Raw genomic sequence first — 27,423 nt, forward strand, 5'->3', positions numbered from 1 at the left:
GTCAGTGTCCCCACACGGACCACCAGCACTGACTGTCAGGGACACTGACCATTACTGGACCTGAGGACCCCTGGCCAGAGCCTAGGGCTGTCTAGACCAACCACATGCAGAGTCCTGCCATATTCCAGTCCTTGGTCAGGGTGACCTCCGTGACCCCCCTCCACATCCACTAACTACCCGGGAGGTGCATAAACTCAGCACTGTTTCCTGGCTCCAAAGGCAGCAGCTGGGTCGCCTGCTGCTCTGCCTGAGGACACAGCCCAGAACAGGAGCGGGTCTTCTCTCCCCTTCAAGCGGACGCCTCGATGCCTCGAGGGCAGGGATAGGGGGAGGAACCTCCATGCAGAACGCAGCCCTGCCTTCCCCAGACTCACAGCTTAGTGTAACGTCGCCCACCCAATCTCGGGTGGCATTTGCGGAGAAGGGTTGCATCCCGAGACGGAGCTGACAGGTCGGCGGGAACGTGGACAGCACCCACTGAGGAAGGCCCCAGGGCAGACGCCCCACCAGCCTCCTGAGAACAGGGCCGGGCGTGAGCAGCTCCCCTCCGCTGGCCCCTCCCCACACACTCACAATGCCATTTCTTCCCCCCACGAGAAAACCCTCTCAAGGTGGTACCCTCCAGCCCTGGACCTGGGAACATCCTGCCAGTTTCCTGGTCATATGCACTTCCCTTCTAACACATCACTGGATTCAACTTCTGATATTTTAAGTATTTTCTATATTCATGAGGGAAATTGATCTGTATCTCCTTTTCTTGTAATGTCCTGGTCTGGTTTTGCTATCAAGGTCATATTGACCTTATACAATGAGTTGTAAAGCGTTCCCTCCTCCATTTTCTGGATGTTGTGTTACATTGCTATTTCTCTCTTAAATAGTTGATAAACTCACCAGCAAAGCCAGTGAGCTTAAAGTTTTCTTCCAGGAAAGCTTTTAGTTTCTGATTCAATTTCTTAAATAGATATAAAGTCACTTAAGTTTTCCATTTCTTCTCATGCCCATCTAGATAACAACTGTGTCTTTTTTTTTTTTTTTTTTTTTTTTTTTGCGGTACGCAGGCCTCTCACTGCTGTGGCCTCTCCCGTTGCGGAGCACAGGCTCCGGACGCGCAGGCCTAGCAGCCATGGCTCACGGGCCCAGCCGCTCCGCGGCATGTGGGATCCTCCCGGACCGGGGCACGAACCCACGTCCCCTGCATCGGCAGGCGGACTCTCAACCACTGCACCACCAGGGAAGCCCAACAACTGTCTTTTGAGGAATTTGTCCACATCATCTACATTGTGGAGTATTGGCATTACATAGCTCATATTTCCTTATTATCTTCTCTGAGGTGTTACGCCTCTGAGGACTAATGGGTCCAGCCGAGGCAGAAAACCAAATGTGAAAGTGCAGAAACAGTGTTAGCAGGTTTTTGCAGGAGCATGTAAAGCAGAGCATGTGAGAACCGTGTGATCCAGGAAGAAGGGTGGCCAGGCTTGGGGGGGCAGGCTGGACGACTTATTTCTGCAGGATCTATAGTGAGGTACCCTTTTGTATTCCCGACATAGGTTGTTTTCTTTGTTACTTGGTCAGACTGGAGGCTTGTTACTTTTCTCAAAGCATCAACTTTTGGTTTCAATGATCTTCTTTTATGTTTTCTGTAGCATTTGACTTCTACCCTTTTGTCTGGTATATCCTTCCTTCTACTTACTTTGGTTTTAAGATTCTTAAGATGGACAATTAAATCACTGATTTTAAACCTTATCTACAGCATTAATATGTAAGCCTGTAAACATTTCTCTAAGCACTGCTTTAGCTACATCCCACAAATTTTGATGTCATGTTTTTATTTTCATTCAGCTTGAAATATTTTCTAATTCCCCTTGTGCTTTTATTTTTTACTATAGATGATTTAGAAGTGTATTGTTTCATTTCCAAATATTTGGGATTTTCTAAGTCTTTTTGTTACTGATTTCTAATTTAACTCCACAGTGGTCACGTACACTCTGTACAGTTTCAATCCTTTTGAATTTCTTGAGACTTGTCTCATGATCCAGCATATGGCCTATCTTAGTGAATGAGCACTAGGAAAGAATGCTGGGAGCTGTACAGATGCCAATTCCTCAAGTTGGTTGAAGGTTTTGTCTACAGTTGCTGAGACAAGTATTACAGTCTCCCACTTCAATTGTGTATTTGTCTAATTCTTTCTTTAGTCCCACCAGTTTTTGCTTCATGTATTTTGAAGCTCTGTTATTAGGTGCACATAAATATTTAAGATTGCTATGCCTTCTTGATGAATTGACATTTTTTTTGTTAGTAAATGTCTTTATTTCTGGTACTATTCCTTTTCCTGAAATCTACTGATATTAATATAGCACTTTTTCTTCTAATTTGTGTTTTTATGTTATGTATTTTTCCAAACTTTCACTTTTATCCTGTATCTTTACACTAAAAATCTCTATGGACAACATTGATGGGTCATGCTTTTTCATCCAATGTTAACAACCTCTAGTTAAAATCTCTGCCTTTTAACCAGAGTGCTTGGCCCTTTACAGTTCATAAAATTATTTAAATGGTTGGTGTATTAGTCTTCTAGGGCTGCCATAACAAATCAGCACATACTGGGTGGCTTAAACAACATTTATTTTCTCACAGTTCTGGAAGCTAGAAGTCCAAGACAAGGGTACTGGCAGGGCTGGTCCCTCCTGTGGCCTCTCTCCTCGTGTGCAGACCGCCCACCCTGGGTCCTCATGTGGTCTTTCCTCTGTGTGCGCGTTCCTGGTGTCTCTCTCTCTTACAAGGACACCAGTCTCCTACAAGGACACCAGTTCTACTGGATCAGGGACCCACCCTTAGGACCTCATTTAACCTTAATTATCTTCTTAAAGGCCCCATCCCAGATGCAGTATCATATGAATTTGGGGTGGGGGGGGAACACGATTCAGTCCATAAGCGTTGGGTTTAAGTCTATTATCTTATTTGTTTTCTATTTGTTCCATCTGTCCTTTGTTCTTCTTTTTCTCACCTTCTTTTATTTTAGGAGGGTTATTTTACCTCTTTTATTAGTTTACCAGCTGTACCTCTTTCTGTTTCAGTGGCTTCCTCTAGGGTTCACAGTAGGTTCTTCTGCTTATCACAGTCACCTTTATGCAGCATAACAACCACGTCATACACCATCCTCCAACACCCTTTGTGGTGTCGTATCTTTTACTTCTTATGTTAAAACCACCATTATTATTTTTGCTTTTAAAAGTTAATTTTAGGGACTTCCCTGGTGGCACAGTGGTTAAGACTCTGCCTGCCAATGCAGGGGACATGCGTTCGAGCCCTGTTATGGGAAGATCCCACTGCTGTGCAGCAACTAAGCTCGTGCGCCACAACTACTGAGCCCACGTGCCACAACTACTGAAGCCCGTGCACCTAGAGCACGTGCTCTGCAACAAGCCACCACTATGAGAAGCCCGTGCACCAGAACAAAGTGTAGCCGCCGCTCACCACAAATAGAGCAAGCCCACGTGGAGCAACGAAGACCCCACGCAGCCAAAAATTAAGTAACTAATTAATTAATTAAGAGAAAAAAAGTTAATTTTAAAGAAAAAATCTTTTAGACAAAGGGGGAAAGCTTCTATACTTACCACACACTTCCCACCTGGTGCTCTTCATTCTCTGAAGATCAGTTTCCGCCCAGTATCTCTTTCCCACACCGAAACAACTGAACATTTCTCGTAAGGCAAGGCTGCTGGACGATCCCTTCAGCGTTGGTTTGTCTGGAAAAGGTCCACTCTGCCTTCATTTCTGTTTTCTTTGAATATGGAATTTAAGGTTCCAACACTTTGAAGACGTCATTCCAGCATGTCTGTTCGTGATGAGAAGTCGCTTCTCACCCTTGTCTTTGCTCACCAGTACATAACGTGCCTGTTTCGTTTGCTTTAAAGATTCATTCATCCTTGGTCTTCATCAGATTATCATGAGCCTTAAAGTGGGCTTTGGTGGGGTTTTTGGTCTGTCTGCTGAGGTTCATGGATCTGTGGGCTTACACGTCTCGTGTTTGGGAAAATTTCAGCCATGGTTTCTTCCAATGTTTTTCTGCCTGCCTTCCACCCTCCCTCCTGCTTTTCTAGGTCTCAGATGACACGTGTTGGACCACTCAGTATCATCCAACAGGCCACTGAAGCTCTGTTTGATGTTTTAACTCTTCTGGCCACCGTCAGGCCGCTTCAACGCTCACCTATTCCTAGAGGGCCCAAGGGCAAGCCCTGCTCTCTACCTTCCCAAGAACCAGGGGCATCAGGGAACATGAGGTCTCAGGCTCGCTGCATCCTGCACAAGAAGCCTGGCCGTGGGACAGGCATCAGAGGCTGCCTAAAGCCACCAAAGTAGCTGTTCTCCACCACGTGCAGCACGGGTCTCAAACGGCCCCTGGGGCACCACTGCCCTGGGAGGAAAGCTGGACGTCACATACCGATAATAGTCATCACATAGAAACTATTGGTTGAATTATTTTCCCTGAAGAAAACAAGTAACTCTGAAGTTATCGCTATCACCCTAATCCTGAGTGAGGAAAGAGAGTTTTTAAAACAGCACCAGAAATTCCAAGTGAAAATGCCAGGCACATGTCTTTGAGGGGAGCCCAAGGTCAAGACATGCTGCCCCAGTGCCCCTAGTAAGTTTACCAAGCTCTTCAGAGCTGCGTCTTCAGCTTCCTACGGCTGCCACTTGCGAGGGCGGTTCTTGTGAATTCTGCTGTGACCAGACACCTTGTGGAGAGGCGCAGCCCAGACGCCCCCTTCCCACAATCAGTGAGAAAGTTGAGCGCTGACTTTGGAGGCCAACGACAGCAAGCGAATCAAGCCCCCGGCAGGTACCTCATGTGTGACATCCCTGCCAGTCCCCTGTAACTTTCTTGCCTTCGTGTCCCCTTGTCTTGTGTTTCTAACCTTAATTTCTTTTTGAAACAAAGGGAACTATAAATAAAATTTTATATTGCAGATGGAGAGATGAAAATAAATCAAGCTGACCAATTAACCTATAATTAGTTGCTGAGAGTTGAGAGAATGAGGAAGCAACAGTTGATTGTATCAATTGTTCAAACATTTTTATTGTCTGAATAAAATTTAAATCTACATATCGACATTGGTTATGTTCAGTAGGGAAAGTATTTTCTTGGGGATAAGTTTCCATTGTGAGTTAAGCATTTCCAGTTAGAGAATCCCTCAAAGGGTCAGATCTGAAGTTTACATCCTGCTGAACAAGAAAAGCTAACCTGGCTCCAGAGAAAGCTTCCAGCACAACATTCAAAATTTGCTCCTGATAACCAAAAATAAAACAATTTGAATTCAAGACACGTTAATCATTCACCCAGGACAGAGAACTTGACTTTTAAGCAGGTTGAGGCAAATATTTTCCCCTCAAATAACTAGAGGTGCATCCTGCTTATCTTGGAACCATTTCTCTTGTTCCCTGAGACTGAGGGGTGGTGGTCCAGCATCGGACGTGGGGCACGAGGGACCCCAATCTATGACGGTTTCCAGGATGGAACTAAACACATGCACGACAAGCCTCTGCCTAAGGGACTCAAACGTCTGTGTATTAAGGTAGCTGGTAAGATAGGTGACGTTCAGTAACGTTTCAGTGTAACAGCTGGTTTTCATTTCTTTCCTGGAAGTTTTACGTTTCGTCCAGTGATCTGATCATGGCTGGGCAGTGACCGCTGCAAGAAGCAGACTGCTGGAAATCACCGTCTGCACTGCCGGTGCAAGAGCAGCCCTGACAGATCTCAGTGGGGCCCAGTGCAGCTTCCTCAGCAAAATAAACCCGAGTTTAAAAACGTCTGGGGCAAGTGCTGACATCCAACTAGCACCAGCTGAACACCTGCTACATTCCACAGTGTGGCAGCCGGTGGAGCCAGCAGGACGTGCCCGCGCGTACACGTGCCCAGGCCCTGCGGGGCTCAGAGCAGGGAGAGCACCACCTGGGGCAGGAGGGCAGTGGGGGGCAGCTCAGGCAAAGGCCGGACGCAGGCGAGCCCCGGGCAGAGTCAGGGAGAGCGCTCGGGGGCCACGAGAGCTGCGGAAGCAAGGCCACGTGGTGCAAACCTCGGAGAGCGCCCTAAGGGTCTGGGCAGGGATGGCGGGAGCAGGGGGGCACCCAGGCGTCTCTCTGTCAGAGGGAGGGTGGTGCGCTGGGGCCGCGCAGCCAGGGCTGCCGTCAGACAGGGAGAGGCACAGAGGAACAGCAGACGGAGAAGGACCTGGGGGGACGAGAAGCAGGTGGGCCACTGGGGCGACACCAGGCCTGGGTTTGACCCTCATCAACGCTCTCAGTGACCCGCACAGCCACACTCCTGCTCATCCTCGTACGTCAGAGGCAATTCCAGGATTTGGATTTTCCATCCTGAGCCCCAAGTCCATGCACGCTAAGCCAGACGGGTGTAGAAGCCAGAGGGGAGTTCAGAGGCTCTCGCCACCTGAGAGGCAGCAGCCTGGAAATGTGACGCTCCCTGCAGCTTAGAGCACAAAGGGGGTGAGGGGTGTCCCCAACACACATCAGGGCCCCACTCTCGTGTGGCCATCAACAACCCCTCACCCTTCCTCACGCTCGGCCTCCCATCTGTCACTACAAGGCGACTACAAGCTCTGGAGGTAGTGATGCTGGCGCCCCACAGGCTGTGGCTGCACCAGGACGCAGCGCCCGCGAGCTCGGGACCCGGGGCAGAGGCCGGCCGGCAGCGTCTGGTCCCCGATCCTCGCTGAGCCTGAGCCGCCACAGTGAACAGGGAGGCCCAGCCTCTCCCGCCAGGCCGTTCCGGGCGGCTGTCCCATCCCTCAGCCAGAGACAGAGACAGGAAGAGCCGGTCCTCGAGGGCCCGAGGCAGCACGCGGACGAGGCACAGCTGCTCCGCCCCTGAGGACTCAGTCACTGGTCAGGAAAGCCCTCCCAGCCCCGCGCCCACAGGGAGGATACGTAACACGCCAGGCGGTTCCACGGAGTGCGCTGTGCTTTACCCACCCTCAAGGCTCATGCAGTTCCTTCCCTCACCCGAGCTCGACTAACTGTTCTCAGAACTAACCCTACGCTGAAAATCGGGTCTGAAGGCACCAGCCCTGCCCGTGCCACAGGCCCAGGCTCAGCGCTTCCGCCGAAGCAGGCAGGGAGGGGGCTGTCTCGGCCCCTCTGAGATGCCCCAACCTCGCCTGGAACTCGCATGACTAGACCCCCCCAGGTGCCCAGAGACGTGCTCTCAAGGGTAGCCGGCGAGGGCGCTCTCGGGGTGCAGGCGGGAAAAGCGCCCAAGGGTCCAGATGGGGAAGATGTTTCTGTAGCTCGTGTAGCTGATGGCACAGGACTTGTTGAAGACCCCAGCGATGTTGTCCTGAAAGAACACAGGGAACGAACACAACGTCTCCACCAGGTGCTGGGCAGCTCCCTGAACCGGGACGCTGTCTGGAGGGCTGGCCTCAGCACGTGGGCCTACCACCACCCCAGCTCTCGGACCCCAGGCCCTGCAACAAACCCTCCAGCCCAGGCCACCAGCCCCTCACAGCCCCGCCAATCCCGGACTCATCCAAGGCGGGGCCAGCCTCACGTGACCTCGTGACCCCATGCCCTTCCACACTTCCTTCCGAGTGAGGGGCTGTCAGGCTCAGCCCAAGGGTGTCCTGGCCCGTGGGCTTCTCCCCCGCCAGCTCCTTCCCCGACACCACCAGCCCTGCCGCCAAGCCAGTGCTTCAACTGCAAATGGCCCAGGCCCTCAGGACCCGCCACCATCACAGACCTGCTTCCAACACAGGCCACTCACCGGTGGTGTCTGTGACTCTCAAATCCCCAGGGTGAAACCCCACCCACGGCCCCATGAAGGACGTGGGGCCAGGTGCGGGCCCACTCGTACCTGGGGCCAGTCACCATTGGGCAACTGTTTTCCAAGCAGGTAGCTGACTCCTCTCTCCAGGGCCGCTACGTCAGGGTGCCTGCAGGGAGAGGGGCACTGAACACTCCCACCACCACTCTGCACGAGCCCACCTCCGGCTGCGGACAGACCTGCGTCCTCACCCTTACACAGCCAAGCACAGGGACAAGGATGTGAAACGCTGCACGATGACAGACAGACCTGAACTGCCAGACCCGCCGGTAACAGTCAGCCCACCAGACACCCCGAGAGCAGGAAACACCACCAGGGCAGAGGCGAGCAGGCAGGAGGGCAGCCCACGCGTGGCCGAGCAAGCAGTCCCTGCCATGAGGTGCTGCGCTCCTGTCCCCCCGGCCACTGGTCCTCAGGGCCCTCTGAGGGCCACCGAAGCCACATGTGCTAAGCTTGCTCGTCCCGACCTGATGAGACACCAGAAGGCTCGATGGCTCAGGACAGAGCTCAGCCTGCCCGCTCCTGCCCACACTACCTGGCCTTCCTTTGAGGGGGTTTTATGGAGATTTCCCAGGGGCCCCAAACCCAACAGGGCAGCACAGACTGGGACACCGTGTGCACGTCTGCGTGTGTGTGCTGTGCGCACATGCCTGAGCACGTGTGTGGCTTAGGGCCAGCTGCGGACACAGAGCACGTGCTGCCACACCTCACGCTGCTGACGGCCCTGCTCCCCTGGCTGTCCCTGTCGGGGGGCCTCTTTGCACGACCTGCCACCTCGCCCTGGGAGCCTGTTGAGGGGGCCCCGCAGGCCTCGCGTCCTCTCACTGCTGCACTCGGAGCTCAGCTGCCGTGCCCGCCCAGGCTGCCGGCTCACCGCCCTTCCTTCGCCCAGCCCCGCGGCTCTGGGACAGGCCTCGTCGCCCCCACCTGACGGCCATCAGCCCCATCAGGGCCCAGCACGTGTTGTGGATCTGGGACCGGGCGCTCTGCACGTAGCGCCGCTGCTCACAGGACTCGAAGTCCTCCCCCCAGCCTCCATCTGCCATCTGTCGGGACAGCAGGAAGTCGCAGGCCTGGGAGACCTCTGCACAGGCAGCCCTGCAGAGACCAGCAAGACACGAGACACCATCATGCCAGGCGAAGTCCCTGCCCCCCTTCTCGCCCTTGCCAGGCCTCTCAGGGTCACGGAGAGGGGCGCGTGGGCCCCCGCACTCAGGCCCAGCCCACCGTGGGACGTGAAGCGGGACAGAGGCGCCGGCACCGCAGGGCTGTTGTAAGGTAAAGGGAGATGCCGTGCATCTGCAGATGGCCTCCTGGACGTGACCCACCAGCAAAGCAGCCCTCGGGGAGGTGGCAGGAGACAGCTGACCCGAGGCCTCCTCCCTTCTCTCAGCCAGCGTCCTGGCCTCGGGCCGCTCCCGCTCCTACTTGGGTGTGGGGCTTGGGTATGGGCGGGTGAGCTGGGGGAGGGCAGAGGGCCAGAGGCTTCCCTCCCCGACACGAGCCCAGAGGCTGCGCAGAGCAGCGAGGCACAGTGGCTCATACATTTTCTGGAATCCTGATCTTATCTCACTGCTTAAAAACATGTAAGAACACCCCCAAAATCAAACAACAAAGGGAGAAACACCCCCAGCAGAGTGTCATGCTGAGAAGACCCCCATCCCGCCAAGGTGGGAATGTCCACACTCACCCGTCGCGGTAAATGTGCCCCATGCAGGCGAAGGCTTCCAGCCCAAAGCAGGTGCCGTAGGTGAAGCACACCCCCCAGGAGCTGGAGGAAGAAGGGGACAGCGCCCGGCCCCTGAGTCCTCGTTCACAGCGGGCGCAGGGACTCCCTCCAGCATGGGGGTATACGGGGGGCTGCGGCTGTCTTCAGGAAAAGCATCCACAAGGCCTTCAGCACTAAGACAGACCTACCCAACCTGGCCTCCGTGGGTGGCTCCATGTGCTGGATCCAAAGCCAGAGGAGGGGTGGAGCCACCAGGCCACCGCGCCCTTCCAACGCCCTCAGCCACACTGCCTTAGCAGCACGCTGAGCAGTCACCACCGGGAGAGGCTGGGCATTCAGAAAGGAGCAAGGCCCACCAGGAACATGTCCAGAAACCCCTGGGGCAGCACAAGCACCCCACACGCATCTGCGCCCACAGGCATCACTCACCCTTCCCAGGAGCCATCAGACCTCTGCTTCTGCCGACAGAACTGCAGGCCCCGCTCGAGGGTCTCCCTGGAACACAGCAGGATGAACACGCCTGATGAACAGTCCAGCAAAACAGCAACTCACCTGCTACCCCCATTCTCCCCACTCTACAGCCTCAAAAGAATGAGCATGGTCTTCCTTAAAAATATGTAAAAACAAACAGTTCAGGGAGGAGATACAAGGTCGAGGAAGCAGCGATTACGGGCCACAGGAGGGGAGCACAGTGAGGTGAAAAGAAGAAATTAAGGAGAGGAAACCTCAGGGACGAACCCACATTAGAAGCAGCTGCAAACAGGATCGATATCACCGAAAACAAGGTCAGTGACACAGGCTTGAGTAAATCACATAAATGAAAATTTTAAAATAAACAAAAAATGAGAGAGAAAATGATACATTCAGAGGACAAAGAAGATCCATCACAGGTCTAACTGGTACTTCCAAAGAAGACCTGGTTCTCTGAAAGGACTAGAGGTGAAGGTATGAATACAGCCTTTAGGGTGATCCACCCCCATGACGCTCACTCGCCTCCAGGCACCCAGCCTGTGTCATCCCTCTCGAGCGGCAGCCCCGTGTCCTGTTTGTAGCCAGCTGATCCCTGCACAGTTGATGGTCGCTCCTTCCAGCTCCCACCTGGCTGGCAGACAGACTCCCTGGCTCTACTGATCCCTCCCTTGCTGGCTCTCATGGAGCCGCCATACAGAAGCCCACGTGGCAGGAAAGTAAGGGTGGCTCCAGCCAACAGTCAGCAAGGAAATGGGGCCTGAGGCTGACAATCCGCAAGGGATGGAAACCTGCCAACAACCACACACGCCTGGGGCAGACCCTCAGTCAATGCTCAGGTGAGGCCCCAGCCCTGGCAAGCATCCTGACTGCAACCCGGGGAAATCCTGAGGCAGAGGGCCCAGCTCAGCCATGCCTGGACTCCTGACCCACAGAAACTGCGAGGTGATAAACATGTGCTGTTTTGAGCCACCAACTCAGCAAGACATGTTAATACAAAGAATGAAAGTACAAATAAACATTAGCAATAAAAAGAGTGGTATGAATATAGCTTTAGTGGAAATTAAAAAGTGAAGAGAAAATAAGAAAAACTCATGCAATACATTTGAAAACTTAGACAATATGTACAAATTACTCAGAAAATTAATGTATTGAAACTGCCTCAAGAATAAAGAGCCTGAATAGTCCTACAACTACTAAAGATACACGTAAAAAGCATAAACTTTGCCCAGAAAAAGAACTCCAAGTCTAGACATTTTGTAAGTGAATTCTACTAAATTATCAAGAACAATCACTCTAACCTTACACAAACTCTCCTAGGAAATAGAAAGAGGAAGGAACACTTTCCCTAGTTCATTCTGGGAACTCAGCATAAGCTTCTCAACAAACCAGACAAGAGGGATATGGTAGAGTAAAAATATCAGGCTGTTCATTAATGGACACAGATGCAAAACTCTAAATTAAATATTGGGAAACTACATACAGTAGAGACATACCAATACTAAGTGAGGTTTATCCAGAAATGCAAAGGTGTTTTAACATTAGAAAAATCTACAATAATTATCTACAACATTAACAGATAAAGAAGATAAATGTATAATCATCTCAATAGAGATAGAAAAATTGTTTGCTAAAATACAATACCCATTCACAACAGAGAGAAAAAACAACTTAGCAAACTAAGAAAAGAGCTTTGTTAACCTGAAAAGGGATAATTACCAAAAACCTACAGGAGATGTCATTCTTTTTTTTTTTTTTTTCATCCACATCACACAGCTTGTGGGACCTTAGTTCCCTGTCCAGGGACTGAACGCAGGCCCCCGGCAGTGGAAGTGCAGAGTCCTAACCACCGAACCACCAGGGAATTCCAAAATGTCATTCTTAATGGAGAAATATTAGAAACATTCCCCTTTAAAATCAGGAAATATGACAAAGATGGCACTATTACCACCTCTGCTAAGCAGAATACTGAAGTCTTAACCAGGGCAATGAGACAAGAAAATAAACTATACGCCTATGGATTGAAAGGAAAAATATGTCATTTACAAGTGATATGATTGTCTACAGAGAAAACCCAAAAGAATCTACAAGCAATTAATTAGAATAAAAAGAGTTACCCAGATAGATCCGCTGGTGAATTCTACCAAACATCAAAGGAAGAAATTGTACCATCTCTACAATCTCTTCCGAAGAACAGAAACAGAGGGAATTTTGCCTAACTCATTCGATGAGGACAGCATACCAAAAACAGACAAAGACATTATAAGAAAGGAAAGCTAGGGATAAATATCTCTCAGTAGCACAGATATAAAAAATCCTCAATAAAATATTAGCAAATCAAATCCAGCAATGTATAAGAAGAATTACATATCACAAACAAGTGGGATCTATCCCAGGTATGAAAGGCTGGTTGAACATTCAAAAATCAATTAATGCAATCTATCAAATCAACTTCTTTTCTAAAGAAAAAAAAATCACATGATCATATCAATAGCTGTAGAAGAAATATTTGACAAAATCTAACACCTATTCATGATTAAAAAAAAAAAACTTTCAGCAAACTAGGAACAGAGGGGAAGTTCCTCAACTTGATAAAGAGCAGCCACAAAAACCCCACAGCTAACATCGTACTTAATGGTGAGAAAAACTAGACGCTTTCCTGCTGAATCAGGAACAAGAATGTCTACTCTCACCACTGGTATTCAACTTCATACTGGAAGTCCTAGTTAATGCAATAAGATAAGACAAGGAAATAAAAGGTAAACATATTGGGAAAGAAGAAATAAAACTGTCTTTGTTCACAGATTACATGGTTATCTATGTAGAAAATCCCAAAGAACCGACCAAAAAACTCCTGGCACTACTAAACAATTACAGCACCGTTGCAGGATAGAAGGTTAATATACAAAAGACAATTGTTTTCCTACCAGCAATGAACAATTAGATTCTGAAATTAAAATCACAATACCAATTATGATAGCACCAAAAAAATTTTAAGTACTTAGGTATAAATCTGAAAATATATACACAAGATCTATAAGAGGGAAACTATAAAATTATGATAAAAGAATCAAAAGATCTTCCCAACTTGATCTATATACGCAATACAATCTCAATCAAAATTTCAGCAAATCATTTCATAGATATCAACAGATTCCAAAGTTTTATGCAGAGGCAAAAGAAACAGAATAGAAAACGCACTATTTAAGGGGAATAAAGTTGGAAGACTGACACTACCCGACTTCAAGACTTACTGTAAAGCTACGGTCATCAGGACTGCATGGTATCAGTGAAAGAATACACAGATAGATCAATGGAGAATAGAGAGCCCAGAAACAAACCCACACAAATACAGTCAAGTAATCATTGGCAAAGGAGCAAAGGCAATCCAATGGAGAAAGGAGAGTCTCTGTAACAAATGGTAATGGAACACCGAACATCACATAAAACATAAATACATCTAGAAACAGACCTTACACCCTTCACAAAAATTAACACAGAATGAATCAGAGATTTTTGTCTTTTCATGTAAAACACAAGACTATAAAACTCCTAGAACATAACATACGAGAAACTCTAGGTGACCCTGGGTTTGGTGAAAACTTTTTAGATATAACACTCCAATCACAATCTATGAAAGAAAACACTGATAGGTTGTACTTCATTAAAATGAAAAACTCCAGCTCTGCAGAAGACATTGTCGACAGAATGAAAATGTAAGGAGCTCTTTTGCCCCTTTCCTGTTTGCCCATTTCTGTTGCCCTCAAACCTTACAGAAATGAGGTCACTAGGTGACATTTAACCTAACTCCTGACTCACGCTCTACTGAATGCGCACCATGCCTTGCCTAACCTGTCGGTCCTTTCCCTAGACGAAAAGAAGTAGGAATTAAGAACTGAGCAGTTAAAGAGTGACTAGCTGTCTACCCCCAGCAGCCCCCTTAGCAATCCTGCAGGCAGGCCGTGTGGGCAAGACAACATCTGAAGAAAGCTCATGAGGAGTCAGCCAGCCTGCACGCAAGGAGAGGGCACAGAGCTTGACCTCCTGCCTTGACGGTTCACTGAGATTCTTTCCCCCTTTCCCCTTTAAAACCTGTCAGGGCTGAGCAGAATCTTTGGAGTTGATTCAGGGGACATGAGCCCACCTTCTCCCCACATTGCTTCTGATTAAAGCAACCTTTCCTTTCTACCAACACTTGCCTCTCAAGTATTGGCTTTTGAGCGGAGAGTAGCCAGACCTGAGCTTGCCACAGACTGAGAGAAAATCTTTGTAAAATACATAGCTGACAAAGGGTTGCTATTTAAAATATACAAGGTACTTCTAAAACTCAGCAATAAGACAACAGCCCAAATTTAAAACGTGCAGAAGATCTGAATACACACCTCACCAAAGATATACACATGGCAAATAGATACATGAACAGATGTTCAGTATTATACGTCATTAGGAAATCACAAATTAAAACAATGAGATACCACTACACACCTATCGGAATGGCCAAAATATGGAACACTGACAGAACCAAATGCTGGCGAGGATGTGGAGCAACAGGAACTCTCATTCACTGCTGGTGGGAATGCAGAATGGTGCAGCCACTTTGGAAGACAGTTTGGCGGTTTCTTACAAAACTAATATACTCTTACCATATAAGCCAACCATATGCTCTTTGGTATTTACTCAAATGAGCTGAAAATATGTCCACACAAAAACCTGCACAGGAATAATTATAGCAGGTTTATTCATAATGCTAAAACTTGGAAGCAACCAAGATGTCCTTCAATAGGCAATGGATAAACAAATTGGTACATGAAGATATGAAGAACCTTTACAGGCATATTCCTAAGTGAAAGAAGCCAATCTGAAAAGGCTACAGGCTGTACGATTCTAACTATATGACATTCTGGAGTGGTTCCCAGGGGATGGGTGCGGGGGAGGACGAATAGGCGGATCATGGAGGATTTTAAGAGCAGTGACACTCTTCTGCATGGTAGAGTAATGATGGACACATGCTGTATACAGGTGTCAAAACCCATGGAACGTACAACACAAAGAGTGAATCTGAACATGAACTGTGGACTTTGGATGATAATAATGTATCAAGATTTGCTCATCAATTGTATTTAAAAAGTACCAAATTAATGCAAAATATTAATAACAGGGGAAATGGGGTGGGAGGGGGAGCAAAATGGCTAAACAGGAACTCCCTGTGCCATCTTTCTGTAAACCTAAAACTGCTCTATAAGACAAAGTGTATTAATTTTTTTAAGTTTAGCAGATTGCCTAGCTATAAGATCAATATCAAAATCAATTGAAGAGGCTCCTGGAAAGATGGCAGAACAGGCAGCACCGGGAACCCCTGTCCCGCCTGGACAACTACTGCACTGGCAGAATGTGCCTGATGTAACTATTCTGGAAGTCTGCAGTCTGTTGAAGGCTTGCAACTTCCAGGGGAAGGTTTGGAGGGTTAAGCTGCTCTCAGCTCTTAGCACAGGAACAGCTACCCATCCCCCACCCCAGGGCCCAGCAGGCAGCGGTGCATGTGTCCCTGGAGCATCTTGCAGGACCTAGGGTGGGCAAAAAGGACCCCGTCCTCCAAAAACTGAGAATCTGCTCTGACTGCTGCTTCTGATCACAGAGAAGCAGACAAACAGGCAGGAGGCCACGGCTGTTGCACCTGCCCCCAACTGTTCCAGCCCCTGCCCTTCTGGCTGAAGTGACTTCCAGGGGATTTAAATGCTATTCACAGTAGCATTACTCACAATGGCTAAAATGTGGAAGCAACCTAAGTGTCGATCATAGATGAACAGATAAGCAAAATGTGGTTCATCCATACAATGGAATATTATTCGACTTTTAAATGGAATGAAGTACTAATAATACCTGCTAAAACGTGCATGAACCTTGAGGATATTACTCTCAGCGAAATAAGCCAGACACAAAATGACAAATATTATATGATTCCACTTACACATGGTACTTAGAGTAGTCAAAATCAGAGAGACAGAAAACAGAATAGTGGTTGCCAGGGGCTGGGAAGAGTGGGGAAATGGGAGTTATTGTTCAATGGGTATCAGTTTTACAAGATGAAAAGAGTTATGGGGATGGATGGTGGTGATGGTTGCACAACAATGTAAATGTATTTAACACCACTGGATTGTACACTTAAAAATGGCTAAGAGAGTAAATTTTACGTTACATGTATTTTAACACAAGAAAAAAAAATCAGTAGCATAAGAAACCGTGAGTCCACACTAACAAATAAGCAAATAAGTAAACAGGGGCAAAGCAAAGCTTTTAATAGAACACCAACCAATACATACGAAAGGAATGACAATTTTGCAACCGTTATATGAATAACTGATGCAAGCAAGGATCATCATCAGGTGCTAAAACTAATGGGTAGAAGTATGATGAGAAACAGGATATTTACATAGTTTGAAATTTTCTCCCCGAGAGGGCAGACAGCAGAAGCAAGAAGAACTACAATCCTGCAGCCTGTGGAACAAAAACCACATTCACAGAAAGATAGACAAGATGAAAAGGCAGAGGGCTATGTACCAGATGAAGGAACAAGATAAAACCCCAGAAAAACAACTAAATGAAGTGGAGATAGACAACCTTCCAGAAAAAGAATTCACAATAATGATAGTGAAGATGATCCAGGACCTCGGAAAAAGAATGGAGGCAAGGATCGAGAAGATGCAAGAAATGTTTAACAGAGACCTAGAAGAATTAAAGAACAAACAAACAGAGATGAACAATACAATAACTGAAATGAAAACTACACTAGAAGGAATCAATAGCAGAATAACTGAGACAGAAGAACAGATAAGTGACCTGGAAGACAGAATGGTGGAATTCACTGCTGCGGAAAAGAATAAAGAAGAAAGAATGAAAAGAAATGAAGACAGCCTAAGAGACCTCTGGGACAACATTAAATGCAACAACATTCGCATTATAGGGGTCCCAGAAGGAGAAGAGAGAGAGAAGACCCGAGAAAATATCTGAAGAGATTAGAGTCAGAAACTTCCCTAACATGGGAAAGGAAATAGCTACCCAAGTCTAGGAAGGGCAGTGAGTCCCAGGCAGGATAAACCCAAGGAGAAACATGCCGAGACACACAGTAATCAAATTGGCAAAAATTAAAGACAAAGAAAAATTATTGAAAGCAGCAAGAGAAAAATGACAAATAACATACAAGGGAACTCCCATAAGGTTAACAGCTGATTTCTCAGCAGAAACTCTACAAGCCAGAAGGGAGTGGCATGATATACTTAAAGTGATGAAAGGGACAAACCTACAACCAAGATTACTCTACCCGGCAAGGATCTCATTCAGATTCGATGGAGAAATCAAAAGCTTTACGGACAAGCAAAAGCTAAGAGAATTCATCACCACCAAACCAGCTCTACAACAAATGCTAAAGGAACTTCTCTAAGTGGGAAACACAAGAGAAGAAAAGGACCTACAAAAACAAACCCAAAACAATAAGAAAATGGTCACAGGAACATACATATCAATAATTACCTTAAACGTGAATGGATTAAATGCTCCGACAAAAAGACACAGGCTTGCTGAACAGACACAAAAACAAGACCCATCTATATGCTGTCTATAAGAGATGCACTTCAGACCTAGGGACACATACAGACTAAAAGTGAGGGGACAGAAAAAGATATTACATGCAAATGGTAATCAAAAGAAAACTGGAGTAGCAATACTCATATCAGATAAAATAGACTTTAAAATAAAGAATGTTACAAGAGACAAGGAAGGACACTACATAATGATCAAGGGATCAATACAAGAAGAAGATATAACAATTATAAATATATATGCACCCAACATAGGAGCACCTCAATACATAAGGCAACTGCTAACAGCTATAAAAGAGGAAATCAACAGTAACACAATAATAGTGGGGGACTTTAACATCTCATTTACACCAATGGACAGATCATCCTAACTGAAAATTAATAAGGAAACAGAAGCTTTAAATGACACAATAGACCAGATAGATTTAATTGATATTTATAGGATATTCCATCCAAAAACAGCAGATTACACTTTCTTCTCAAGTGCGCACAGAACATTCTCCAGGATAGATCACATCTTGGGTCACAAATCAAGCCTCAGTAAATTTAAGAAAATTGAAATCATATCAAGCAACTTTTCTGACCACAACACTATGAGATTAGAAATCAATTACAGGGGGGCCTCCCTGGTGGCGCAGTGGTTGAGAGTCCGCCTGCCGATGCAGGGGATACGGGTTCGTGCCCCGGTCTGGGAGGATCCCATATGCCGCGGAGCGGCTGGGCCCGTGAGCCATGGCTGCTGAGCCTGCGCATCCGGAGCCTGTGCTCCGCAACGGGAGAGGCCACAACAGTGAGAGGCCCGCGTACCACAAAAAAAAAAAAAAAAAAAAAAAAAAAAAAAAAAAAAAAAAAAAAGAAATCAATTACAGGGGAAAAATGTAAAAAACACAAACACATGGAGGCTAAACAATACGTTACTAAATAACCAAGAGATCACTGAAGAAATCAAAGAGGAAATCAAAAAATACCTAGAAACAAATGACAATGAAAACACGACGATCTAAAACCTTTGGGATGCAGCAAAAGCAGTTCTAAGAGGGAATTTTATAGCAATACAAGCCTACCTCCAGAAACAAGAAAAATCTCAAATAAACAAACTAACCTTACACCTAAAGGAACTAGAGAAAGAAGAACAAACAAAACCCAAAGTTAGCAGAAGGAAAGAAATCATAAAGATCAGAGCAGAAATAAATGAAATAGAAACAAAGAAAACAATAGCAACGATCAATAAAACTAAAAGCTGGTTCTTTGAGAAGATAAACAAAATTGATAAACCATTAGCCAGACTCATCAAGAAAAAGAGAGAGGACTCAAATCAACATAATTAGAAATGAAAAAGGAGAAGTTACAACAGACACCGCGTAAATACAAAGCACCATAAGAGACTACTACAAGCAACTCTATGCCAATAAAATGGACAACCTGGAAGAAAAGGACAAATTCTTAGAGAGGTATAACCTTCCAAGACTGAACCAGGAAGAATTAGAAAATATGAAGAGACCAATCACAAGTAATGAAATTGAAACTGTGATTAAAAATCTTCCAACAAACAGAAGTCCAGGACCAGATGGCTTCACAGGTGAATTCTACCAAACATTTAGAGAAGAGCTAACATCCATCCTTCTCAAACTCTCCCAAAACATTGCAGAGGGAGGAACACTCCCAAACTCATTCTATGAGGCCACCATCACCCTGATGCCAAAACCAGACAAAGATATTATAAAAAAAGAAAATTACAGACCCATATCACTGATGAATATAGATGCAAAAATCCTCAACAAAATACTAGCAAACAGAATCCAACAACACATTAAAAGGATCATATACCATGATCAAGTGGGATTTATCCCAGGGATGCAAGGATTCTTCAACATACTCAAATCAATCAATGCGATACACCATATTAACAAATTGGAGAATAAAAACCATATGATCATCTCAATAGATGCAGAAAAAGCTTTTGACAAAATTCAACACCCATTTATGATAAAAACTCTACAGAAAGTGCACATAGAGGGAACCTACCTCAACATAATAAAGGCCATATACGACAAACCCACAGCAAACGTCATTCTCAATGGTGAAAAACTGAAAGCATTTCTTCTAAGATCAGGAACAAGACAAGGATGTCCACTCTCACCACTATTATTCAACATAGTTTTGGAAGTCCTAGCCACGGCAATCAGAGAAGAAAAATAAATATAAGGAATACATATTGGGAAATAAGAAGTAAAACTGTCACTGTTTGCAGATGACATGATATTATACATAGAGAACCCTAAAAATGCCACCAGAAAACTACTAGAGGTAATCAATGAATTTGGTAAAGTTGCAGGATACAACATTAATGCACAGAAATCTCTTGCATTCCTATACACTAATGATGAAAAATCTGAAAGAGAAATTAAGGAAACGCTCCCATTAACCACTGCAACAAAAAGAATAAAATACCTAGGAATAAACCTACCTAGGGAGACAAAGACCTGTATGCAGAAAACTGTAAGACACTGATGAAAGAAATTAAAATGATACCAATGATGGAGATGATGGAGATGGAGAGATAGACCATGTTCTTGGATTGGAAGAATCAATATTGTGAAAATGACTATACTACCCAAAGCAATCTACAGATTCAATGCAATCCCTATCAAATTACCAGTGGCATTTTTTTTAGAGCTAGAACAAAAAATCTTAAAATATGTATGGAGACACAAAAGACCCCGAATAGCCAAAGCAGTCTTGAGGGAAAAAATGGAGTGGGAGGAATCAGACTCCCTAACTTCAGACTATACTACAAAGCTACAGTCATCACGACAATATGGTACTGGCACAAAAACAGAAACATAGATCAATGGAACAGGATAGAAAGCCCAGAGATAAACCCATGCACCTATGGTCAACTAATCTATGACAAAGGAGGCAAGGATACACAATGGAGAAAAGACAGTCTCTTCAATAAGTGGTGCTGGGAAAACTGGACAGCTACATGTAAAACAATGAAATTAGAACACTCCCTAACACCATACACAAAAATAAACTCAAAATGGATTAGAGACCTAAATGTAAGACCGGACACTCTAAAACTCTTAGAGGAAAACATAGGAAGAACACTCTTTGACATAAATCACAGCACCTTTTTTTAATCCACCTCCTAGAGTAATGGACATAAAAACAAAAATAAACAAATGGGACCTAATGAAACTTAAAAGCTTTTGCACAGCAAAGGAAACCATAAACAAGACAAAAAGACAACCCTCAGAATGGGAGAAAATATTTGCAAATGAATCAACGGACATAGGATTAATCTCCAAAATATATAAACAGCTCATGCAGCTCAATATTAAAGAAACAAACAACCCACTCTAAAAATGGGCATAAGACCTAAATAGACGTTTCTCCAAATAAGACATACAGATGGCCAAGAAGCACATGAAAAGCTGTTCAACATCACTAATTATTAGAGAAATGCAAATCAAAACTACAATGAGGTATCACCTCACACCAGTTAGAATGGGCATCATCAGAAAATCTACAGACAACAAATGCTGGAGAGGGTGTGGAGAAAAGGGAACCCTCTTGCACTGTTGGTGGGAATGTAAACTGATACAGCCACTATGGAGAACAGTATGGAGGTTCCTTAAAAAACTAAGAATTACCATATGACCCAGCAATCCCACTACTGGTCATATACCCAGAGAAAACCATAATTCAAAAAGATACATGCACCCCAATGTTCATTGCGTCACTATTTACAATAGCCAGGTCATGGAAGCAACCTAAATGCCCATCGACAGACGAATGGATAAAGAAGTTGTGGTACATATATACAATGGAATATTACTCAGCCATAAAAAGGAACAAAATTGGGTCATTTGTTGAGACGTGGATGGATCTAGAGACTCTCATACAGAGTGAAGTAAGTCAGAAGGAGAAAAACAAATATCGTATATTAACGCATGTATGTGGAACCTAGAAAAATGGTACAGATGAACCAGTTTGCAGGGCAGAAGTTGAGACACAGATGTAGAGAACAAACGTATGGACACCAAGGGGGGAAAGCCGCGGCAGGGGTAGGGATGGTGGTGTGATGAATTGGGCGATTGGGATTGACATGTATACACTGATGTGTATAAAATTGAAGACTGATAAGAACCTGCTATATAAGAAAATAAATAAAATAAAATTTCAAAAATTAAAAAAAAACACCTTTCTCCCACAAAGAAAAAAATATTAACTTTACAGTTAGGAAAACAAGTGGCCATCTCCTTAATCAACAGTCAGTGTTGACACACGCTTCCTAATATGATGCACTGAGAAGCCCCATCACTTTTGTTACTTGCCTGACAAAAGTGCTTAATTTTATAACCTGAATCTTGTCATGGGCAAACACAGAAAAACATACACTGAGGACATTCTACAAAATAACCTGCCATATGCTTCAAAAATGTCAGTCATCAAACACGAGGAAAGACTAAAGAATTGTTCCAGGTTAAAGAACTAATATATGACAACTAAATACAATGACCCTGGATTAGACCTTGAGGAAAAATGTTTCTATAAACCACACCACTGGTACAACTAGGACAATTGAAATAAGTTCTATAGATTAAATAATGGTATTATACCAATGTTAATATTGTGACTCATATTTACGTAAGAGAATATCCTCATTAAAAAAAAATACTAAAAGAAGCCACGACAATGAGAAGCCCGCACACTGCAACGAAGAGTAGCTCCCGCTCACCGCAACTAGAGAAAGCCCGCGCACAGCAACAAAGACCCAACACAGCTATAAATAAATAAATAAATACATAAATACATAAATTTATCTTTAAAAAGTACTAAAGGGCTTCCCTGGTGGCGCAGTGGTTGAGAGTCCGCTTGCCTCCCACATGCCGCGGAGCGCCTGGGCCCGTGAGCCATGGCCGCTGAGCCTGCGCGTCCAGAGCCTGTGCTCCCCAACGGGAGAGGCCACAACAGTGAGAGGCCCGCATACTGCAAAAAAAAACCAAAACCAAAACAAAACAAAACAAAAAAACCCTGAAGTATTTAGGGATTAAGGTAATCACATTTGCAATTTACTTTCAAATGGTTCAAGGAAAAACATATATGGGAGGGAGTATGATGAAGGAAATACAGTAAAATGTTAAAGTGGAATTAATTAAAGAAGCTTCACCTAAAGCTGGAGTCAAGACAGGCCTGTAAAGGAAGTGCTCAGGCCCACCAGGCATCACCAATTACCCCAAACAGGAAAAAATGGGCCTCCACATCTCAGGCAGGAAGGTGTCTCTGCTTACTATCCAGCAGGAAGAAGAAAACTCTCTTTCCCACAACAGCCCAGCCAATCAGAGACAGCAGCAGCCCATCAATGGGAAGCCTCTATACTCTGGATCCCCAACCCCTCCAACAGACTCTTTGGTTATCACAGCCCCTATAAAAGTAAGTTCCCTTTCTTATTCTCTGGATTTTCCTGTGATCTGTCACAGTTCGCATGTCCCGAGTTGCAATTCCTCTGGCTATTCTGAATAAACTCACTTTTGCTGGAAATTAACTGGCTATTATTAAAGTTGACATTAACAACTGAGCAATAGTTGGAAGAGGTAAATAGGAGTGCTTTTTACTCCTTTTATAACTTTCCTATAAGTTTGAAGTTAATGAAGAATTTCAAGTCAATCTAGTAAAATGGAATATCCCATATATGTATTACTAGAGTAACTGACGCCCTCAAACTATACCTAAAAACACTCCTAGATAAATTAAAATTTTTAATATAACAAGTTAATATATTTGTTTAAAAAATAAAAACTTATGTTCAAACTCTCTAGAGGTAAAAATAATAAAGTAATTGGGGGAAAGTATCTGTAACATAAGATACAGAATTACTTATTGTGCTTAATAAACATGTAAGGCAAGAAGAAAAATCATCCCAGCAACAAAGTTGGAAAGGGTATGAATGGCAATTCATATGTGAAAGAAGAAACAGAAATGACCTATAAATATCTGGAAAGAATATTTTAGCTCAGTAATCTCCAAAGAAATACAAATGAAGTAAATCCACCAGAAAACTATTATAATTTACCTTCCAAAGCAGGAATTTTTACACAATAACAATAGTTATTCTGTGCTTATCACATGCCAATCTCCCAGTGCTCTCGTGTGGATTCTCAATCCTCCCAGTTCCGTGAGGCTGTACTATTGCCGCATGTGGCAGGGGGAACCTAGGCAGGGGGTGAAGTGACTGGACTAGGATCTCAAGCAGAAAGGGGCAGGGGCATCCACCCAGACAGGCCGACTCCAAGCCCCCATGGCTCTAGGGAAGAATAATGGTCCTGAACAAAGATTTAACAAGAGGATACTGGTTCAGGTTCAAATGGGGAGAAGCTGGAAAACAGCAATGAAAATTCAGAAATAACCATTACAACTCATGTTGGAGGAGAATGCCCAATGACAAGGGAAGTTATCAGCTGCTCTCAGGAACCTCACAGTAAACGGAGCCAGTTACGTGAAAGGTGCACCGTGGAGATCAAACAGTCAGAGTGCCCTCTTCTCAGGGCTGAGGAAGGGCACCTGGCTTTCTTTCTGGTGCTTTTCTGTATCGTCCAAGTCTCCTTCAAAGAGCTTGCTTTACTTTTATTATAATAATTCTTAAAAAGATGAGTAAGAAGGAAGGTCAATACTGTGAGGGCATCTCTGAGGACAAGGCTGCCAGAGGAAAGGACCCCAGATCACACGCACAGCACATGGCCAAGGGACCAGCCTGGCCTGGGTGACAAAAGGAAGACTAGACAGAGTACCCGCTTGTGCCCCCTTGTGGCTGCACCGCCTGCCAGAACAGACGGAAACCAGCAAAAACATGACTGGATACTCCTCCAATTTTTTTTGGAAATAAAGCAACATGCTCCTAAATAACTCAGGGGCCAGAAAACTCACAATAGAAATAGAAAATGCTTTTAACTGAATGATACATCAAAACTTACTTATAAACTTAAGTGTACATTTAAAAAGAAAGCCCTGGGCTTCCCTGGTGACGCAGTGGTTGAGAGTCCGCTTACCACTGCAGGGGACACAGGTTCGTGCCCCGGTCCGGGAAGATCCCACATGCTGCGGAGCGGCTGGGCCCGTGAGCCATGGCCGCTGAGTCTGCGCGTCCGGAGCCTGTGCTCCACGACAGGAGACGCCACAGCAGTGAGAGGCCCGCGTACCGCAAAAAAAAAAAAAAAAAGAAAGCCTGAAAATCATTTATCTAAGCATCCATTGAAGAGAGCTTTCTCCTCTGTGGGAGGATTTACTGCAACTTCTTATTTTTCAAACCGTGGTCGCAGACCATTGGTGAGTTATAATTAACATTTATTTAAATGGAAAATATACATATTATTTATACCTATATAGATAAAGGGACAGTATACGTCTTTAATTTTAGCTATACCTTAGAGATAGATTTATTAATAGATTAATTTATTATCTGTATGTAAGCAATAGTTTCATAAAGTACAAAATAGGATGCACGCATGCCATATACTGAAAATAAGAAATACGTGTTCATTTATTACACTGCTGTCTCAGTTAGTTGTACGGTTTTATACACAAAGGTATGGGCATGATATACACTGCGTCTCTCACTAAGGAATGGCCCATCATGCTGGAAAACGGCCACTCTCACACGACGGCAAACTGAGCAACAGAAGCACCACGTGGCCAGCTGGACAGGCCAGCCCAACCACAGCCACCCTCTCTGCCCTGTACACACAGCGATGGCTCCTCAAGGCCAGGCTGCAACCTCTCTGATAGGCTCAGGCTTTGTTGCCTTGCCTTTTCAGATTGCAGCCAGGGAGCAATCTTATAACTACTTGCAAGCCTGGGAATTCTGGTGGCGTTTTCCCGTACAGTTATAGCTCATCAATCAGTTTAGAGGTTGTTCTCCATCCTTCAAATCTTCATTCTGCCTACTCAACGCAGAGCAACCCTCTTCAGCAGTGATGTGAGGATCCTGCAGCCCCTTCCTGTTCTATGCTTCCCAGTCTAGTAGAGCAACATTGGGATGAACCTGTAGACACCAGAGAATCTCATAATGTAATTTCCAGAAAGCATATATTTTATTTTAACTGTATTATGTAGAAAGAATTTATATTCATTTAATGTCATTCATAGGCAATTATGCTATCCTCTAAGAGTGAATGTGTAATTATTCTGTAACAACTTCCTTGCATCATTTTTTCTCTAGGTAAGCTTTTGTAAGTTTTTGAAATTGAGAAAATAACATTTGAACTAATAAAGTTGAAAAATCAGCATTTTTTAAAAAAGAGGTTTCTAAAAAAAAAAACAGACTGCTATAGAAGTTCCCTTGCCAAAACTGATTCATAAAAGAGCTAAAGTTTGTTTGTTTACAAAACTACTAGAAAATACAGATAAAAGAAAATGACTATATATGAAAAGTTGGATGTGTGTTTTCAGTAGAAGGTATGACGGGGACTTCCCTAGTGGCGCAGTGGATAAGACTCCACACTCCCAATGCAGGGGGCCCAGGTTCGATCCCTGGTCAGGGAACTAGATCCCACATGCATGCCGCAACTGGAAGTTTGCATGCCACAACTAAGGAGCTTGCCTGCCGCAACTAAGGACCCGGTGAGCTGCAACTAAGACCCAGTGCAACCAAATAAATAAATAAATATTTTTTTAAAAAAAGAAGGTATGAGGAATAAGGATGCATTTTTGTTGAAAGGAAAAAAAGAAAGTAATTTTGTTCTAAGTAAAATGATTGTTCCAGAATAAAAAAGGAAACAGGACAAAACCTGAATGGATATAAAAAGCTGTAGGTTTATAGAAAAGGAATCTGGAGAAAGGATTTTTATGTGTAGTCGCGTTGACTAAGACTGGAATGGATTTATACAAGTTTTTTAAAAAGGAAGAATTTTAACATCAAAATTACACTGGTTCTGGGACTTCCCAGATGGCTCAGTGGTTAAGAATCCGCCTGCCAATGCAGAGGACACGGGTTCGAGCCCTGGTCTGGGAAGATTCCACATGCCGCGGAGCAACTAAGCCCATGCGCCACAACTACTGAGCCTGTGCTCTGGAGCCCGTGAGCCACAACTACTCAGCCCCTGTGCCACAACTACCAAAGCCTGCACACCTAGAGCCCATGCTCCACAACAAGAGAAGCAACCACAATGAGAAGTCCGCGCACCGCAATGAAGAGTAGTCCCCCACCAACTCCTTGCAACTAGAAAAAGCCCACACGCAGCAACAAAGACCCAATGCAGCCAAATATAAATTAAAAAAAAAAAATTACACTGGTATGAAATTAGAATTTGCTTTTCTCTGTTGAAAGGATAGTTGTCTTAGATTATTGGTCTGCTCTTAATAAGAAAGGGTAAACAAATGGTTTTCTTTACCTTTAATGTAATATGTCTAGAAAACTAAGATTCTATGATTTGTCTTTATCGGGTCTTTGATTACTTAAGAAAACTGAGTCTTCTCTATTAAAAGAGACAAGCTTTTTTACAACTGTGTAACTTTTCGTATGTGTTAAATTTCATGGGAAGCATTTTCAAATAAGAAGTGATGTGGAACTTTTTTTAGGAAATATTTATGTGGAAATTATTAATAAATATTCCAGGACTTCCCTGGTGGCACAGTGGTTAAGAATCTGCCTGCCAATGCAGGGGACATGGGTTCGAGCCCTGGTCCGGGAAGATTCCACATGCCGCGGAGCAACTAAGCCCATGCGCCACAACTACTGAGCCTGTGCTCTGGAGCCCGTGAGCCACAACTACTGAGCCTGTGTGCCACAACTA

At 44.9% G+C, this 27,423-nt stretch overlaps 1 protein-coding gene across 1 annotated transcript in view; it reads right to left on the minus strand.

The window, feature by feature from the left end:
* Window positions 1-7,219: 7,219 nt before the first annotated feature.
* Window positions 7,220-27,423, minus strand: part of LSS (lanosterol synthase) — a gene marked incomplete at its 3' end in the record, with an annotated part of 40,928 nt that continues 20,724 nt past the window's right edge. The window contains exons 18-22 of the mRNA XM_079705514.1: window positions 9,996-10,061; window positions 9,528-9,608; window positions 8,765-8,935; window positions 7,868-7,946; window positions 7,220-7,351 (exon numbers count right to left, since the gene is read on the minus strand). Coding sequence (XP_079561640.1) covers window positions 7,220-7,351; window positions 7,868-7,946; window positions 8,765-8,935; window positions 9,528-9,608; window positions 9,996-10,061 — 529 coding nt within the window. The remainder of the gene's footprint in view (window positions 7,352-7,867; window positions 7,947-8,764; window positions 8,936-9,527; window positions 9,609-9,995; window positions 10,062-27,423) is intronic.

Source organism: Hyperoodon ampullatus, assembly GCF_949752795.1.
Source record: "Hyperoodon ampullatus genome assembly, chromosome: 5".
NCBI lineage: Eukaryota > Metazoa > Chordata > Mammalia > Artiodactyla > Ziphiidae > Hyperoodon > Hyperoodon ampullatus.